The 19258-nt window shown below is 46.7% G+C and overlaps 1 protein-coding gene and 1 long non-coding RNA gene across 9 annotated transcripts in view; one reads left to right on the top strand and one right to left on the bottom strand.

Moving 5' to 3' along the window:
• The window catches only part of LOC134340536 (diacylglycerol kinase beta-like), a 162256-nt gene that overhangs the window by 1928 nt on the left and 141070 nt on the right, over positions 1-19258 (bottom strand). For all 8 annotated transcript variants that reach the window (XM_063037879.1, XM_063037885.1, XM_063037883.1 and 5 more), the window contains 7 exons: positions 17928-18017; positions 10520-10677; positions 8525-8589; positions 7243-7333; positions 3893-4076; positions 905-1025; positions 714-774 (listed from right to left, as the gene is read on the bottom strand). In XM_063037879.1, coding sequence (XP_062893949.1) covers positions 714-774; positions 905-1025; positions 3893-4076; positions 7243-7333; positions 8525-8589; positions 10520-10677; positions 17928-18017 — 770 coding nt within the window. The remainder of the gene's footprint in view (positions 1-713; positions 775-904; positions 1026-3892; positions 4077-7242; positions 7334-8524; positions 8590-10519; positions 10678-17927; positions 18018-19258) is intronic.
• Positions 1-19258, top strand: part of LOC134340537 (uncharacterized) — a 46063-nt gene that overhangs the window by 18721 nt on the left and 8084 nt on the right. The window lies entirely within an intron of this gene.

Genomic DNA, 19258 nt, shown 5'->3' with positions numbered 1-19258 from the left:
TCTCCTGGCTACATCCTCACAAGCAACTATACTGCGAGTCATGGATCAATGCTCACCAGAGTGAGACCACCCAAAGCCATCCCATACAGAACCCATTTGATTACCAGGCCTAGAGCATCTCGGTACAGCATAGTGGACTTTGGAATGATCATCACCCCTGGTGGTGGTTTGATGAAGTGTGAGACCTTCTACCGAGTTTCACTGGTTTGGATATTGATTGGCTGTGAATGGGGTTTGACGGCCCCAGGTGAAAGCGAATGCCCAAGAGCGAAACCGATCAGGCGATCATCCACACCCCCAGATGCTCAAACAGAGACTGCAACCCCTCACACTCTGTATATACACGATATACTGACTCCTCCCAGCCACACAAACAGCTGGGGCTACACAGGAGTTGGGGACATGGGACAGTAGTGGAAGGTGAGGAGGTGTTCCGAAGACGCAGCACTCCCACCAATGAGGCAAAATGTCAGGTCAAGTCCCCCCTCCGGAGAGACACCCACACAATCCAGGTCGGCATTTCTGAGCAGTCGCAAGGGAGTGAAGCAGTGCCTGTCAGCCTACACCCAATCCGTGCCAGGCTGCTGGCAGTGTTGCCGGTGCTACTGTGGCATGGGCTGAGTTTTGTCTTACCACAGGGGCTGTCACTCAGTCAGACAGGGTTGGGGGTGGGGGGGGGAGTGTGACATCGGATGGCGGGAGCTGTGACTTACGGTGCATGGAGGCTGGACCCAGGGCTCTCCGTCAATCTGCATTGGCAGTAGTCGCTTGGTCCTGAAGGGGAACGAAAAATGGTCAAAACTAGGCAAGGTGCAGTACCGTCGAATCTGTTGAATGAAGGAAGCTCAGCGAAAGGGTTGTCCCGGTGGGGTTTGGCCCAATCAGGCTGCTCGCATTCTGTTACCTGATGGTGACCTCGGTGCACTGAGCCAGTCGCGTGCCGGCACTCTTCAGGCCTGCGTAGATCTGCCCCATTTCAATCACCCCTTCCAGTCCTACCACTTCCAGCAGCTGGTCGCTCAGCTCTGCAAAAGAGAAACATTGCAGTGAGTCCTCTTTGCACCGACCACTCTCGTGCGTCGAGCTAGAGCCCTCGTGGGCGGCGGCAGGCCATGTGGTGGCACACTGCGGCGGTGGGCAGCGGGGGGGAGGGAGGGAAAGTGTGCGCCGTTTCTGATGGGAGGGTGAATCACATGACACAGCGAGCATGTGACATCTGGACCACTGCACTTCAGGTCATTTGTGAGGTCGGACAATGTGACATCTGACAGTGTTTGTGCATTCACCTCACGCACAGCGGGCCTGGAACATCTGTAGCTGTGGGTCTCATGCATAACAGCCCGGGAGGGCTCCTACCAGCAGAGAAAGTGGGGACTCTGTAGCTGGAAAAGGAGATGGCCCAGAGTGACACAGCTCAGTCAAACCAGCCTCCCCTCCATTTCCACCTAGACTTCCCACTGTCTCGGTAAAGCAGCCAGCAGAATCAAAGTCCCCTCCTGCCCGTGACATTCTCTCTACTCCCCCCTCCCATCGGGCAGAAGTTACAAAAGCTTGAAAGCACGTACCGCCAGCCTCAAGGACAGCTTCTATCCCACTGTTGTAGACTATTGAGTGGTCCCCTAGATGATCTCTTACCCTCACAATTTACCTCATTTTTCCTAACACTATATACTGCATTCTGGTATTGCTTTTCCTTGTGTTACCTCAATGAGATGAAATGATCTGTATCGAAGTTTTTCATTGCGTCTTGGTACTTGTGTCACTAACAAACTAATCTACCAATTACCATTTGCACCCACTGCTCAGATTCACATAGCTGTTGGTTCGACAGCTCCTTGAAAGTGGCTATGCCAGCAGATTGAGTGGCAAAGAAGCACGGTGGCCTTCATTGTTCAATGTACTGAGTGTAACGCGAGCAAGCCATGCGGCAGCCATGTAAAGCTTTGGTTAGTTCACACTTAAGAGTATCGTGGGCAGTTTTGGCTGCTCCATGACAGGATGTGGAGGCTTTAGGGAGATGCTGCCTGGATTAGATGGTATGAGCTCTAAGGAGAGGTGTGACAAGCTTAGGCTGTTTTCTCTAGAGTGCTGGAGGCTGAGGGGAGACGTGAGAGAAGTTTATAAGATTATGAGCGGCGCAGATAGAGTAGGGAGTTAGAATTTTTTCCCCCATGAAATGTCAAATGCCAGGGGAATGCATGAGAGGGGGAAGCTTAAAGGACATGTGCGGGGAGTGGAGCGTACGTGGAATGGGCTGCCAAGCATGGTGATCTAAGTGGATACAATAGCAGTACTTAAGTGACCTTTAGAGAGACACAGAAATAAACAGGGAATGGAGGGAGATGGGTCATGTACAAGCAGAATAGCAGAATAGATTAGCTTAATTTGGCATCATGTTCATTACAGACCTCATGAGCCAAAGGGCCTGCTCCTGTGCTGTACTGGTCTCTCTTCTCTCCGAGCTAAGATGGTGTGTGTGCAGTCCGCAGGTGCACAGTGTTGTCAGAGGGGAGCTGACAAAATGGTGGATGGCATCCTTGTCTCTTGGTGGCCCAGTAAAGAGTACCAAACCCTTTGCTTAGGAGCAGCGTGGAGCTCCCTCCTCTCCGGGTCTTGGACAACCTCCCTCGTAACTGGCCTGACTATTGGGAGATTCAGCACCCACTCACATCACCGGCCTATGGACGATGTGGCTACACACAGGCAGGCTGATTTGCTCATCCATCACACACTAGGCACTTTCTTTCAAAGTCACTTGGTGGATGGTAACAGAGAAGAAACAGAATCAGGAGGAGGCCATTCAGCCCATTGTGGCTGCGCGGCCATTCAATAAAAGTGTGGATGTGCTTTTACCTCAGTGCCATTTTTCTGCACAATCTCCATATCCCTTGATTCCCTTAATATTCAATCTATATATTCAATATATTAATCTCTGAATTGAACTGAATACACGAATACACCCAGTGACCGAACCTCTTGGGGAGAGAATTCCAAAGATTCACTACTTCTAGATGAAGAAATTTTCCCTCATCTCAGTCCCGAGTGTCCCGAGGGGCCAAAGGGGAACTCCTCTCACTCTGGCTTTCTCTAGCACCCCCCTGCCACACCCACTCCTACAAAGACAGATTGTATCCCACACTCATGAGAAAATCTGCAGATGATGCAAATCCAAAGCAACACACACAAAGTGCTGGAGGAACTCAGCAGGTCAGGCAGCATCTATAGAAGAGAGGAAACAGTCAATGTTTCGGACCGAGACCTTTTATCAGTCCCAATGAGGGGTCTTGCCCAAAACGCCGACTGTTTACTCTTTTCCATAGGTGCTGCCTGGCTTGCTGAGTTCCTCCAACATTTTGTGTGCGCTGTAGCCCACCCTGCCTCCCAGTGACACCTCCCTGATCTCCACACCACCCCCAATCACCAGCCAAGATTTCAATCTCTGTTCACTTTGTGACCCCCACCCCCACAACCTCGCCCTTTCCTACCCAACTGCGACCTCTCCATCATCACTTTCTCAACACCTCCCTTCAACCCCATAATGCATGGCTTCTTCTGAGGGCAGCTGCAGACTCCCACTCACAGTGCATGGTGATTTTTCTTGGAGGCATCCGAGGTCAAAAAACATTTGGACAGTTACGTGGATAAGAAAGGTTTGGAGAGACGTGGGCCAAACGTAGGCAAAAGGGGCTAGCTTGGGTGGACATCTTAGTTGGCATGGACCAGTTGGGCAAAGGGCCTATTTCTGTGCTCCATGACTCTGACTCTGTGACTACCAACTGAAGATTGGGTCCCTGATTCCCAGGCAGCAGGCTATGGTATTTGCCTCAATGGATCCACTGAGCCTTCTAGACAAAGCTGGATACTTGCCTTGCTTTTCACCATGTTTGCTCACCTTGCACACATGACTTCAGAGCCTCAGAGTCCGTTATGGCTGCATAGGTTTTGTTTGGCAGGGGCTTGCTCTCTCCTTTCTTGTTCTCGCCCCACAGGTTTGAGCCCCCGTGCATGCTGGGAATGTTGAGGATGGCGATCCCCTCCAACGAAAGGTTGCTCAGGTCTAAAAGGGTCCCACAGCACTGCAAAGGGAAGAAGGAACATGATTAAGGGCACCCAAAGGAAGCCTTTAAGTCGGGGCGGGGGGGGAGGTTTGGTTAGGGAGAAGACTTCCAACTCCAAGACACTGGGTGGTCTCATCAGTGCATCAGTGCCCAATGCGGGTATGTGGACAGGGGATTGGCCTCCTCTCCTAAACCTGTGAGAGGCTGCCTGACCATCCCGGCAGGCAAGGAACACTAGTCCAGGAGGTTAACTAACACCATACCACAGTCATGACCTAGTGTGGAGGCTCCAATGCACAGGATTACAAGGGGCTGCAGAGGGTCGTAGACTCAGCCAGCTCCATCACAGGCACAACTCTTCCCCCTGTCGAGGGCATCTCCAAGAGGTGGCGCCTCACAATGGCGGCATCCATCATTAAGGACCGTCACCATCCGGGATGTGCCCTCTTCTCGTTACTACCATTGGGGAGGAGGAACAGCATCCTGAAGACCCACACTCAATGATTCAGGAACAGCTTCTTTCCCTCCAACATCAGATTTCTGAATGGTCAATAAACCAGTGAACACTACCTTGCTGTCCCTTTTATTGCACTATTTATTTTTGCAATTTTATGTCTTTGCACTGTACTGTTGCTGCAAAACAACAAGTTTCATATCATAAAAGACAGTGATAATAAAGCTGATTCTGTTCTCTTGAGTGGATTATTGGAGATAAGGTCTAAAGCCTTTTCGTAAGCTCTGAACATTTTTGTTTGTGTGTGGGAGGATTGCTCATGATCCCACTCACCAAAAAATATACTCCAGCCCATTTTAGACACGACTCTGTCCTACATAGATAAAGGAATATGACAGATGCAATATGACTTATATATGTACCCTCAAATTCAGTGCAGAAGACTTCATCCCTCAAGTCTGCCTCACCATTGTAAGATCAGTGCTGATCTGATAGTCACACCTGGCAACTACTTGCATATTCAGAATCTACCTGCTTCTGCTTTAAAAATTTCCAAAAATATTCACTGCTCAAAGAAGAGAGTTCCAAAGACTCAGGAGTCTTTGAGAGAGACCATTTTGCCTCATCTGCATCTTGAAGTTGGCAACCACTTTAAAAAAAATTGTGACCTTTAATTCTAGATTGTCCTACAAGAATAAAAGCCCTCTCCATGCCCATCCTGTCAAGAGCCCCCAGGATCATACACATTTCAATCAATTCCCCTCTCAACTGACTAAACTCTAACAGATGCAAGTCTAGCCTGACCACCCTCATTTCCCATCAGATAACCTGCCCATTCCTGGTATCTCTTGTTTAATTCATTCCAGGGACATGGGCTTTGCAGGCGGACCTAGCATTTATTGCCTATCCACAGCTTCCCTTCAGAAGGTGTTTGAGAGATGCCTTCTGGAACCACTTGAGGTGTGGGTATACCCACAGTGCTGTTGGGGAGTTTGTTCCAGGACTTTGACCTGGTGGAGAAACGGATATACACTATATTCCCAAGTCAGAATGGTGTGTGGCTTGGAGGGCAACTTCCAGGAGGTTACTTTCCCTGAGCATTTGCTGCTCTTGTCCTTCCAGCTGGTAGAGGCAGTGGGTTTGTAATGTCTAAGGAGTCTTGGTAAGTTGCTTCCGTGCATCCTGTGGATGGTGCAAACTGTGCGCTGATGGTGGAGTGAGTGAATGGTTGTGGCTGGGGTGCCTTTCAAGTGACTTGCTCTCTCCTGAATGGTGTCGAGCTTCTTGAGTTGTGGAAATGAAGAGTGTTCCATCACACTCCTAACCTGAGTCTTGCAGATGGTGGAGTTAGGAGGTGAGTTTCTCACCGCAGGATTCCTAGCCCCTGACCTGCTTTTGTAGCCACACTGTGTAGAAGGCTACTCCAGTTCAGTTTCTGGTCAATGGTAACCCCAGGATATTGATAAGACCATAAGACATGGGAGCAGATTTAGACCATCCAGCCCATTGAGTCTGCTCTGCCATTCTATCATGGCTGATTTATTTTCCCTCTCAACCCCATTCTGTTGCCTTCTCCTTGTAACCTTTGACACACATACTTTTCAAGATCCTATCGACCTCTGCTTTAAATATACTCAATGATTTGGCCTGCACAGCCGTCCATGGCAGATTCACCACTGATAGTGGGAGATTCAGTGATGATAATGCCATTAAAGGTCAGGGGGTGATAGCTGGATTTTCTTGTGCTGGATATCATCATTGCCTGGCACTTGCGTCCCATGCGTGGTATTTGTCACCACCCAGCCCAGATACAAGTGAGACTGCAGATTCTGGAGATCTGGAGCAGCACACAAAATGCTGGAGGAGCTCAGTGGGCCAGGTAGCACCTATGCAGGGAAATGAACAAACCAAAGTTCCAGGTCGGGGCCCTTCACTGAGTTCCTCCAGCATTTTGTGCGTTGTACTTATCAGCCCAGGCCTGCACGTTGCTCAGCTCTTTAGATGTGAACTGCTTCATTATCAGTCCAGTAACCTTCTCTGAACTGCTTCCAGTGCATTAACATATTGCTGGTATGGTCTCACCAATGCATAACCTCCCTACTTCTATAGTCAGCTTCCCTCAAATAAACACTAACATTCTGTTATTAGCTTTCCTAATTACTTGCTGAACCCACACAGTAGCTTTCTGTTAATCATGCATTGGCACTCTGATCCCTGTACCTTGGAAACTAGCACTCTCTTACGTGCTTTTTATTTTTTCCTGACAACATGAACCATGTCATATTTTCCACATTATACTCCATTTGCCAGATCTTTTCCCTCTCACTTAACTTTTCTATATCCCTCTGTAGCCTCTTAATATCCTTGTCACAACTTACTTTCCGACTTCTCTCTAGGTCATGAGCAAATTTGGCAGCAACACCTTGTGCCTTTATCTAAATCCTCAAAAGTTGAGGCTGCGGTAACCATCTTGGCAATCAAAGCCCCCTTTAATACCTTCTCTGTTTCTAGCCAGTCTTCCACCTACACCATGAGCTTTTATTTTTTTTGCCATAACCTTTGATGCCAAGTGTCTTCTGAAAATCTTAGTACATCCACTAATTTCTCTGTGTGCCCAACATGTGTCATTTCTTCAAAGAATTTCAGTACATTGGACCAATAAACTTTAAAAATATATTTCCTTAAGTCCAACGACACTTGTTAAGCTGAGCCGGATACAAAGTAACTCACATCTATCTCCAGAACCTCCTGCAGGTTCTTGCATGTGGCCGAGACTGTTTCTGAGGTTGCAAACTCAAAATACCATAGCTTATTCTTCATCCTATCAAAGAAGAAAATGTTAGTTTGGAAGTAATTCAGGCTTGCAGGATAGCTTTAATAAATACACAGAGTAATGCTGTAGTCTTTTTAAATGAGGTGGCATATCTTGCCTAACTTATAAGAGTAAAGTACTCATTACTTTACATCTCTCACCTCACCTCACAGATCTTGAGTTCACGGTCAGAACATATTAAATACTGAGTGAGAAAAGGTCAGGGATCTACTAGTTCATCCTGGTAGTCATTTGGCCCACCAATCAACCATCAAGTAGCCGATGTCATATTTCAATTCTCCATTCAACACAAGGGTTCATTTTAGTCCATTTGAGTTTCTGCCGGCTCACAGGGTAGTCACATCCTCCACTAATTTTTCCCTGCTATCCACCCCCATCAAGTTCTCCCAGATTCCATCACCCACACACGAGGGAACAATTTACATTGGACAATTAACCCACCAATCTGTAAGCCTTTGGAATGTGGGAGGAAACTTTAGCACCTGGGGGAAAACTCACACAGTCACAGGGAGAACGTGCAAATTTCACGCAGACAGGATTAAGCCCAGGAATCTGGGGCTGTGAGGTAATAGACTCTACCCGCTGCATCACTGTAGCATCCATTAAGAACAACTATCAATAAAGGCCACCACGTAGGTGTAGTGGTTAGCGTGACACTATTACAGCGCTGGGCATTCAGGAGTTTGGAGTTCAGTTCTGGCACCGTCTGTAAGGAGCCTCTGTACGTCCTCCCCGTAGAATGCATGGGTTTTCCCCCGGTGCTCCGGTTTCCACCCACAGTCCAAAGACGTACCAGGTAGGTTAATTGGTCATTGTAAATTGTCCTGTGAATAGGTTAGGGTTAATCAGTTTTGTTGGGGGTTGCTGGGGCGACACGGCTTGAGGGACCAGAAGGGCTGACTCCCTGCTGTATTGCTAAATAAATAAGTCTTCAACAAGCAAGCCAGGAGGTGATGAATGGGTCCAGGGGTGGAGAGCTTTTTGGCCACAGTCACCCATTCTTTGGGCATGCTACACTTACTATACATCCAGAGAACTTGAAATGTGTTCTCCCTGACACTGCACAGCTCAAGAAGTGACACTAACACGTATCACCGTGGTTATTGATGCATCTGTGATCCTCGCTGTACTGCAGACACCACGGGCTCAGAGACTGTATACAGCTACTCATAGACTCACCTGCTATTGAATTTTTCTGGATATTTCTCTCTCATTATGTGGAACCGATGGGCAATCGAAGCATCCTTTAAAGAAAGAAAAGAAGCTGCAGTCAGATCTCACCATTGGACCACAGCCCACATTTTAACCACAAAGTCTGTAACACCAAGAAGGTGAATTCATCTCAGCCCCTCGGCCTCATCCACCCACCAATTCCCTGTCACAATCGTTGTGCAGCAGTCTAGTTCAGTATTAACATCCTCATCTCTTGGTCAAAAGTGGGGTGGTCCCACAACCACAACCTCTCGCTAAACGTCAGTAATATTAAAGAGCTGATTGTTGACTTCGGGAAGGGGAAGGAAGGTGAACAGTCTACACTGGGGGGATTGATGGTGGAGAGAGTCAGCAGCTTTAAATTGCTGGATGATCACATAGATGCAATCAATAAGGAAGCTGTGCCAACATCTCTACTTTCTCAGAAGATTAAGGAGGTTCCGCTTGTCACCAAACACTCTAGCAAACCTCTTTAAGTGAAGTTGCATTATGCTGTGGTATAGCAGTTCGAGTGTGCAGGAACGCAAGAAACTGCAGAGAGCTGCTCAATACATCGTAGGCACATCCCCCCCACCATCTGTAGTATCTACAGGAGGTGCAGCCTCAAGAAGCAACATCCATTAATAAAGATCCCACCATTTGGGCCATGCCATCTTCACGCAGCTACCATCTGACAGGAAGTGGAGAAGCCTGGAGTCCCACACCACCAAGTTCAAGTTTGTTTTTCTTGTGAGTGTTGTGTACCTGATCCTACGTGCCTGTGATCCTGCTGCAAGTAAGTTTTTCATTGCACCTGTGCATACACGTACTTGTGCAGATGACAGTAAACTCAACTTTGACTTTGAGGTCACAACTTCAAAGTCTATTCCAAGATTTACCTGCAGCCTGGTTGAAGACTCCAGTGTTGCTGAAGATAAGGCAGTAAGTGACGGTTCTGGCCAAAATACAACACTCAGCCCTCACCCAGGAACTGGCTAGACCAACACTGATCTCACAGCTGTTAAAGGGACTTTGCTGTTTGCTAAGTGGCCATCATGTTTTCCTGGGCAATATCAGAGACTATCCTTTGCCACTTGCGAAACACTGGGAAGCTTTAGGGTTGTCGTAAAGGAAATACATTCAAGATGCTGGTATAGGAACAGAAGTGGGAATCTACCCTTATTGCCTGCTCTGGCCTATATACAAAACTAGTCTGGCATCAATCCATGGAACATTGACGTCCCTGAAAGTGGCTACACAAGTCAATATGGTGGTAAAGAAGGTATATGGCATGCTTGCCTTTATTAGTTGGGAAGTTATGCTGCAGCTTTATAAAATTTTGGTTGGGCTGCATCTGAAATATTCCATTCAGTTCTGGCTGTCCCATTACAGGACGGACGTTGAGGCTTTGAAGAGGTTTATGAGATTGCTCCCTGGATTAGAAGGCATGACAAACTGGGGCTGTTTTCTCTGGAGTGGCAAAGGCTGAGGAGAAACCTAACAGAGGTTTCTCAGGTTATGAGAGGCATAGATAGACAGGGACAAAATGTCTAACACTAGAGGGCATGAATTTAAGGTGAGAAGGTGAAAAGTTCAGAGGAGATGTGCAGGGCAACTTATTTATACAAAGAGTGGTGGGCACCTGCAGCAGACTGCCAAATGTGGTGGTAGAGGCAAATATGGTAGAGACATTTAAGAGGCTCTCAAATATGTACATGGATGTGCAAAGAATAGAGGTATATGGACCACGTGCAGGTAGAAGGGATTGCTTTAGTTAGGCATTTAATTACTAGTTTAATTAATTCAGCACAAAGTTTTGTGCTGTTACTGTTTAATGTTCTAAAATTCATCTGAAGCTTGTTGACTCCCCTGTCTGAGGAGGGCCAAAAAAGCAAGACCTTGCTCCCCACACCCACATCCCATGAATAAATACAACAAAATGATGAATGCAAAATATATATTGATATATCTTTGTGGACTTACCACCCCAATGGAGAAGTAGTTGTTAATGATGTTGTAAGGGACAGGATCTCCTTTCTCCAGACCAGATTCTGTCACCTCAAAACTCCATCGATCCAGCAATGTTGAAGTACCCACCTCAATGTCTTTCAGCACCTTTGTTAACTTCTCGCCCTCGTATCCTTTGAAACACAGCCAAATGTTACCCTTCTCAGATGTTATAGATTCAGCAGCAACAGATTAAAGCTTCCCTCACCTCTCAATGACAGTGAGATGTGATGATGATACAAGAGGTGGTACACGTTAGAGTTATGGAGACATAGAGTCACACACCACGGAAACAAGTCCTTTGTCCCAACTGATCCATGATGACCAAGATTCCCATCTAAGCTAGTCCCATTTGCTCAGGTTTGGACCATCTTCCTCTAAACCTTTCCAATCCATGTGTCTGTCCAAGTGCCTTTTAAATGTTGTTAATGTACCTGCTTCAACCACTTCCTCTGGCAACTTGCTCAATATATGGACCACCCTCTGAGTGAAAAAAATTGCCCCTCATGTTCCTATTAATTCTCTCCCCTTTCACCTTAAATGTATGCCCTCTTGATTCTCCAACTCTGGGAAAAAGACTGTGCACATTCACCCTGTCCATGCCTCTCATGACTTTATACACCTCTATAAGATCACCCCTCATTCCGCTACACTCCAAGGAATGAAATTCTAGCCTGTCCAACCCTTCTCTATAACTCAGTTGCTAAATCTCTGGAAATATCATTTTATATCTTTTCTGTACTCTGCCCAGCTTAATAGCATCTTTCCTATAGCAGGTTGACCAAAGCTGAACACAATATTCCAAATGTGGCCACATTAACGTCTTGTACAACAGCAACATAACATCCCAACTTCTCAACTCAGTGACTTGTCTGATGAAGGACAGCATGTCAAAATCTTTCTTCACTGCCTTGTCTACTCGTGCCTCCACTGTCAGGGAACCATGTACTTGTACTGCCAGATCCCTCTGTTCTACAACACTTCCCAGGGCCCTGCCACTCACTGTGAAAGTCCTAAAATGCAAAACATCATGCAAAAGTTCTGATGAAGGGTCTCGGCATGAAACGTCGACTGTACTCTTTTCTGCAGATGCTGCCTGGCCTGCTGAGTTCCTCCAGCATTTTGTGTGTGTTGCTCAGATTTCTCGCATCCTCAAATTTTCTCTTGCTTGTGAAGTGTTATACTTATCCATTTTCCTTTCCTCGACCCACTCACCCAACTGATCAGGATCGCCCTGTAATTCCTGATAACCATCTTCACTGTCTACACCACCACCCATTTTATCTGCAAACAGATCGAGGCCTGAAGGTCAATCGGACATCCAGATGATGAGGGCCCAATGGCCGGAACCTTTAGACTATGAATCTCTGCACATCCACTGGGGAGGTTTGGGCCCAATGTATGTGAATCCACGAGTCTGTGGGATGTTGAGGAAAATGGCCTGGCTTGGGATTGGAGGACTGCATGTATGCCTGGGTGGGTAGGTGGGAGGGAGGGAGGAAGGGAGTCTGTTTTGCTGATGTTGCTTTGTTGCTTGGTATGTTCTGTGTTGTTCTGCTGAGCATCTTGGGCATGGTATGTTGGTGCTGAAATGTGTGTGGACCCTAGTACATCCTTGGGTGTGTTGGTTGTTAACACAAATGGCCCAGTTCACTGTATGTTTCAATGTACATGTGATAGATAAATCTAAATATAATCTAAATTTACTAATCAAGGCAGCAACTCGATGTGTCACAGGGTGAGACAAATCTTGCTTCTGTATGCAGTAAGATAGTTGCTCCCAGGAACAGTGGTGTGGGGAAAGGAGGCTTTCATATCTTGACGAGCTACTTTTGGATGCCATAGGCAAGAGAGGCAGTGGGCTTTAGTGGGGGAAGGATGAAGGTTAAAATAGAAACACAGAAACATAGAAAATAGGTGCAGGAGTAGGCCATTCGGCCCTTCGAGCCTGCACCGCCATTTATTATGATCATGGCTGATCATCCAACTCAGAGCCCCGCCCCAGCCTTCCCTCCATACCCCCTGATCCCTGTAGCCACAAGGGCCATATCTAACTCCCTCTTAAATATAGCCAATGAACTGGCCTCAACTGTTTCCTGTGGTAGAGAATTCCACAGATTCACCACTCTCTGTGTGAAGAAGTTTTTCCTAATCTCGGTCCTAAAAGGCTTCCCCTTTATCCTCAAACTGTGACCCCTTGTTCTGGACTTCCCCAACATCAGGAACAATCTTCCTGCATCTAGCCTGTCCAATCCCTTTAGGATTTTATACGTTTCAATCAGATCCCCCTCAATCTTCTAAATTCCAACAAGTACAAGCCCAGTTCATCCAGTCTTTCTTCATATGAAAGTCCTGCCATCCCAGGAATCAATCTGGTGAACCTTCTTTGTACTCCCTCTATGGCAAGGATGTCTTTCCTCAGATTAGGGGACCAAAACTGCACACAATACTCCAGGTGTGGTCTCACCAAGGCCTTGTTCAACTGCAGTAGTACCTCCCTGCTCCTGTACTCGAATCCTCTCGCTATAAATGCCAGCATACCATTCGCCTTTTTCACCGCCTGCTGTACCTGCATGCCCACTTTCAATGACTGGTGTATAATGACACCCAGGTCTCGTTGCACCTCCCCTTTTCCTAATCGGCCACCATTCAGATAATAATCTGTTTTCCTATTTTTACCACCAAAGTGGATAACTTCACATTTATCCACATTAAATTGCATCTGCCATGAATTTGCCCACTCACCCAACCTATCCAAGTCACTCTGCATCCTCTTAGCATTCTCCTCACTGCTAACACTGCCACCCAGCTTCGTGTCATCCGCAAACTTGGAGATGCTGCATTTAATTCCCTCATCCAAGTCATTAATATATATTGTAAACAACTGGGGTCCCAGCACTGAGCCTTGCGGTACCCCACTAGTCACCACCTGCCATTCTGAAAAGGTCCCGTTTATTCCCACTCTTTGCTTCCTGTCCGCTAACCAATTCTCCATCCACATCAATACCTTACCCCCAATACCGTGTGCTTTAAGTTTGCACACTAATCTCCTGTGTGGGACCTTGTCAAAAGCCTTTTGAAAATCCAAATATACCACATCCACTGGTTCTCCCCTATCCACTCTACTAGTTACATCCTCAAAAAATTCTATGAGATTCGTCAGACATGATTTTCCTTTCACAAATCCATGCTGACTTTGTCCGATGATTTCACCGCTTTCCAAATGTGCTGTTATCACATCTTTGATAACTGACTCCAGCAGTTTCCCCACCACCAACGTTAGGCTAACCAGTCTATAATTCCCCAGTTTCTCTCTCCCTCCTTTTTTAAAAAGTGGGGTTACATTAGCCACCCTCCAATCCTCAGGAACTAGTCTAGAATCTAACGAGTTTTGAAAAATTATCACTAATGCATCCACTATTTCTTGGGCTACTTCCTTAAGCACTCTGGGATGCAGACCATCTGGCCCTGGGGATTTATCTGCCTTCAATCCCTTCAATTTACCTAACACCACTTCCCTACTAACATGTATTTCGCTCAGTTCCTCCATCTCACTGGACCCTCTGTCCCCTACTATTTCTGGAAGATTATTTATGTCCTCCTTAGTGAAGACAGAACCAAAGTAATTATTCAATTGGTCTGCCATGTCCTTGCTTCCCATAATCAATTCACCTGTTTCTGTCTGTAGGGGACCTACATTTGTCTTTACCAGTCTTTTCCTTTTTACATATCTATAAAAGCTTTTACAGTCAGTTTTTATGTTCCCTGCCAGTTTTCTCTCATAATCTTTTTTCCCCTTCCTAATTAAGCCGTTCGGTCTCCTCTGCTGAACTCTGAATTTCTCCCAGTCCTCAGGTGAGCCACTTTCTCTGGTTAATTTGTATGCTTCTTCTTTGGAATTGATACTATCCCTAATTTCTCTTGTCAGCCACGGGTGCACTACCTTCCTTGATTTATTCTTTTGCCAAACTGGGATGAACAATTGTTGTAGTTCATCCATGCAACCTTTAAATGCTTGCCATTGCATATCCACCGTCAATCCTTTAAGTGTCATTTGCCAGTCTATCTTAGCTAATTCACGTCTCATACCTTCAACGTTACCCCTCTTTAAGTTCAGAACCTTTGTTTCTGAATTAACTATGTCACTCTCCATCTTAATGAAGAATTCCACCATATTATGGTCACTCTTACCCAAGGGGCCTCTCACGACAAGATCTCTAATTAACCCTTCCTCATTGCTCAAAACCCAGTCCAGAATAGCCTGCTCTCTAGTTGGTTCCTCGACATGTTGGTTCAAAAAACCATCCCGCATACATTCCAAGAAATCCTCTTCCTCAGCACCCTTACCAATTTGGTTCACCCAATCTACATGTAGATTGAAGTCACCCATTATAACTGCTGTTCCTTTATTGCACACATTTCTAATTTCCTGTTTAATACCATCTCCGACCTCACTACTACTGTTAGGTGGCCTGTACACAACTCCCACCAGCGTCTTCTGCCCCTTAGTGTTACGCAGCTCTACCCATATCGATTCCACATCTTCCCGGCTTATGTCCTTCCTTTCTATTGCGTTAATCTCTTCTTTAACCAGCAATGCCACCCCACCTCCCCTTCCTTCATGTCTATCCCTCCTGAATATTGAATATCCCTGAACGTTGAGCTCCCATCCTGGGTCACCCTGGAGCCATGTCTCTGTGATCCCAACTATATCATAATCATTAATAACAATCTGCACTTTCAATTCATCCACCTTATTACGAATGCTCCTTGCATTGACACACAAAGCCTTCAGGCGCTCTTTTACAACTCTCTTAGCCCTTATACAATTATGTTGAAAAGTGGCCCTTTTTAATGCTTGCCCTGGATTTGTCGGCCTGCCACGTTTACTTTTCTCCTTAGTACTTTTTGCTTCTACCCTCACTTTACACCCCTCTGTCTCTCTGCACTGGCTCCCATCCCTCTGTTGTGAACTAACCTCCTCACGCCTAGCCTCTTTAATTTGATTCCCACCCCCCAACCATTCTAGTTTAAAGTCACCTCAGTAGCCCTCGCTAATCTCCCTGCCAGGATATTGGTCCCCCTAGGATTCAAGTGTAACCCGTCCTTTTTGTACAGGTCACGCCTGTGCCAAAAGAGGTCCCAATGATCCAAAAACTTGAATCCCTGCCCCCTGCTCCAATCCCTCAGCCACGCATTTATCTTCCACCTCATCGCATTCCTACTCCCACTGTCGCGTGGCACAGGCAGTAATCCCGAGATTACTACCTTTGCAGTCCTTTTTCTCAACTCCCTTCCTAGCTCCCTGTATTCTCCTTTCAGGACCTCATCCCTTTTCCTACCTATGTCATTGGTACCTATATGTACCACGACCTCTGGCTCCTCACCCTCCCACTTCAGGATATCTTGGACACGATCAGAAATATCCCGGACCCTGGCACCAGGGAGGCAAACTACCATCCGGGTCTCTGGACTGCGTCCACAGAATCGCCTATCTGACCCCCTTACTATCGAGTCCCCTATCACAACTGCCCTCCTCTTCCTTGCCCTACTCTTCTGAGCTACAGGGCCAGACTCTGTGCCAGAGGCACGGCCACTGTCGCTTCCCCCGGGTAAGCTGTCCCCCCCCAACAGTACTCAAACAGGAGTACCTATTGTTAAGGGGTACAGCCACCGGGGTACTCCCTATTACCTGACTCTTCCCCTTCCCCCTCCTAACAGTGACCCACTTGTCTGCCTCCCGTGGCCCCGGCGTGACCACCTGCCTGCAACTCCTCTCTATCAACTCCTCACTCTCCCTGACCAGACGAAGGTCATCGAGCTGCAGCTCCAGTTCCGTAACGCGGTCCCTTAGGAGCTGCATCTCGATGCACTTGGCGCAGAAGTAGACGTCCGGGAGGCTTGGAGACTCCAGGGCCTCCCACATCCGACACCGAGAACAGCAAACTGCCCTCACACTCATACTGCCCCTCTCCTCAAATAACAACAGAAAAAGAATGCCAAACCTTCCTCGCCTCGCCCGTTTCCACCTAAACCCGTTGAGCCGAAGCCCTTAAGTCTTCACTCTGCTCCCGGCTCACTGTTTAGAACAGGACCACGGGAGAGGGACAAGCCAAAGGAACTTTATTGTGGGGCTCGACGGTTAAAGAGACGGGATTCTGTAAGGCCTTGATGGCTGTTATTCACCCTCAACAGGAGAGGCAGAGAGAGGTCAGTGAGGACAAGTGGACAATATATATAAAAAAGAGAAAAGAATGCAGACAAAAATGCCCAACTATTTTACAAAGAGATAGAAACAGTGAGATATCTGAAATTGTAAAATTGGATAATTGGTCCTGCAGGTTGGAATGTGCCCAGAAGGAAAATGAGGTGTTTTGACTTGAAACATTACGTTTTTTTTTTCTCTTCACATATGTTATCTGACCTGCTGAGCATTTCCAACATTTTCTGTTTTTAGCTCCCAATTTCTGCAGTGGTTTTGATTACCAATTGACAATAGCTGTTCTTGTCAAACATTCAAATCTTACCTCAGTTCCTGCCCAACTGAAGGTAATCTCACTGCAACCGAAAGAGCTGGAAGACTCTTTATGAGCTGGAGCTTTTCTGGATTGGAGAACACCCAGTGCAATCTAAGTTAGCTATAGCATATGGAAGTCACAGTTTTAGAGGTCTGATTGGAGGGATCATTTGAGATGTTCAGCTGTTGGGAGCTTGAGTTTCATCAGCAAAATCAGACAGTGAGTCACTGTCACTAATGAGCTGGGCACATTATCTCCGCCACCATCTCTCCAGCTGATCATTGTTCTTGGTTTGAAGTGAAAACCTGCCCAACAACAATGAACACGTCTTCCAGTTCAAATTTAGTTGGCTGCTAGTTTAACAATGGCACAAAGCTGTTTAATGCAAACAAGTGAAGCCATTTATTAAGAATCTTTTACAAGATGTTAAGGACTGTGTGTCAGTGGCATTGAGAAGTTAGTTGAGTGTGTCTTCAGACCTTGATGGGTGCTGCCCTCTAACTGTCAGCAGAGTCCACAAGGGTGGCATAGTGACACAGCGGGTCAAGCTGCTGCCTCCCAGCTCCAGAGACCAGGGTTCAATCTTTACCTCTGGTGCTGTCTGTGTGGAGTCTGCATGCTCTCCCTGTAAAAGTGTGAGTTTTGCCTGGGTGCTCTGGTTTCCTCCCACATCTCTTCTATGTCCTATGTTCCAAAAGTGCATGGGTTGGTAGGATAATTCGACATTGTAACTTGCCCCTAGGGGAAATTGATGGGAAAGCAGGGAGAATGCATGGGATTGGTGTAAATGTGTGGTTGTTGGTCAGCATGGGCTCAGAGGGCTGACTTCTGTGCTGTGTCACTCAAAGGCTGGAGCTGGTTCTTACCTCCTCCCCATCGTAGGCAGCGTGCCAAGTCATTCCCTGTGCCAAGTGGGAGAATGGCGACAGGAGGCTTCACCGTAAAGTGCATTTTGTCTGAAAGAAAAGGGAAAGGTGACTGTAATGCGAACTGCATGGTAGCACAAGTACATTACAGCACCAACATAGAGATGCAACAGACTGACAGACAGGGTAAGTAATCCAAACACCTCAGGATCAATGAAGTGATATTATCAAAAATAGCAGGATTGGGGTTGGGACCTGTCTAAGAATTATTGCCAAGAACTCATGTAAACATGTCTTCTGAGAAAAGGCATTGGTTAGACTGCACTTGGAGTATTGTGAGCAGTTTTGGGCCCCTTGTCTAAGGAAGGATGTGACAGCATTGGAGAGGGTCCAGAGGTAGGTCACAGGAATGAAACAGTTAACATATGAGAAGCATTTGATGGCTCTGGGCCTGTACTTGCTGGAGTTTAGGAGATTGAGGGGAGAATCTCACTGAAACCTATCAGATATTGAAAAGCCTAAGAGTGGATTTGGGGAAGGTGTTTCCTATAGTGGGGGAGTCCAGGACTAGACAGCACAACCTCAGAATTGAAGGACGTCCCTTTAGAACAGACATGAGGAATTTTTTTAGCCAGAGAGCAGTGAATCTATGGAATTCATTGTCACGATGGCTGTGGAGGATGTCTTTGGGTATATTTAAAGCGGAGGTTGATAGGTTCTTGATTAGTAAGAGCGTCAAAGGTCACAAGGTGAAGGCAGGAGAATAGGGTTGACAGGGAAAATAAATCAGCCATGAAGGAATGGTGAAGAAGACTCAATGGGCCAAAAGCCCAAATTTTGCTCCCATGTTTTATGGTCTTATGGGTAGTTTGTTTTCACACAGAGATTGGTAACTGCTGGAGCTGGTGATGGAGGCTGATACAATAGGGACATTTAACAGACTCTTAGGTAGGTAAATGGATGTAAGAAAAATGGAAGGCTATGGTCTGTAGAGGACAGAAGGGCTAGAATGATCATGGAGTAGGTTAACAGTCCAGCATAACATCATGGGCCGAGGGGCCCATATTGTGGTATACTGTTCTATGTTTTATACCATTTCCCCATCAGAGGGTGATTGCCCCTTGTACGTAGATGCAAAGTTGAGTTCAGTGAATGCCAACTGCTTTTCACTCTTTTTCACTCAACATCAGGCCCGCGGTGCTGTTGCGCAATTGTGCGGCCAATTTCAGTTCTTGGCGCTGCTAGCCCAGCCAACAACACCTCATGTAGGCTTGTATCCAAAGGCGTGAGATATAGTCTAGGTCCCACTGCACTGGCGGGAACCTACGGGA

Source organism: Mobula hypostoma, chromosome X1, assembly GCF_963921235.1.
Source record: "Mobula hypostoma chromosome X1, sMobHyp1.1, whole genome shotgun sequence".
Classification (NCBI taxonomy): Eukaryota; Metazoa; Chordata; class Chondrichthyes; order Myliobatiformes; family Myliobatidae; genus Mobula; species Mobula hypostoma.
Note: the sequence above shows the minus strand (reverse complement) of the source record. Positions and strands in the feature narration are given on the sequence as shown.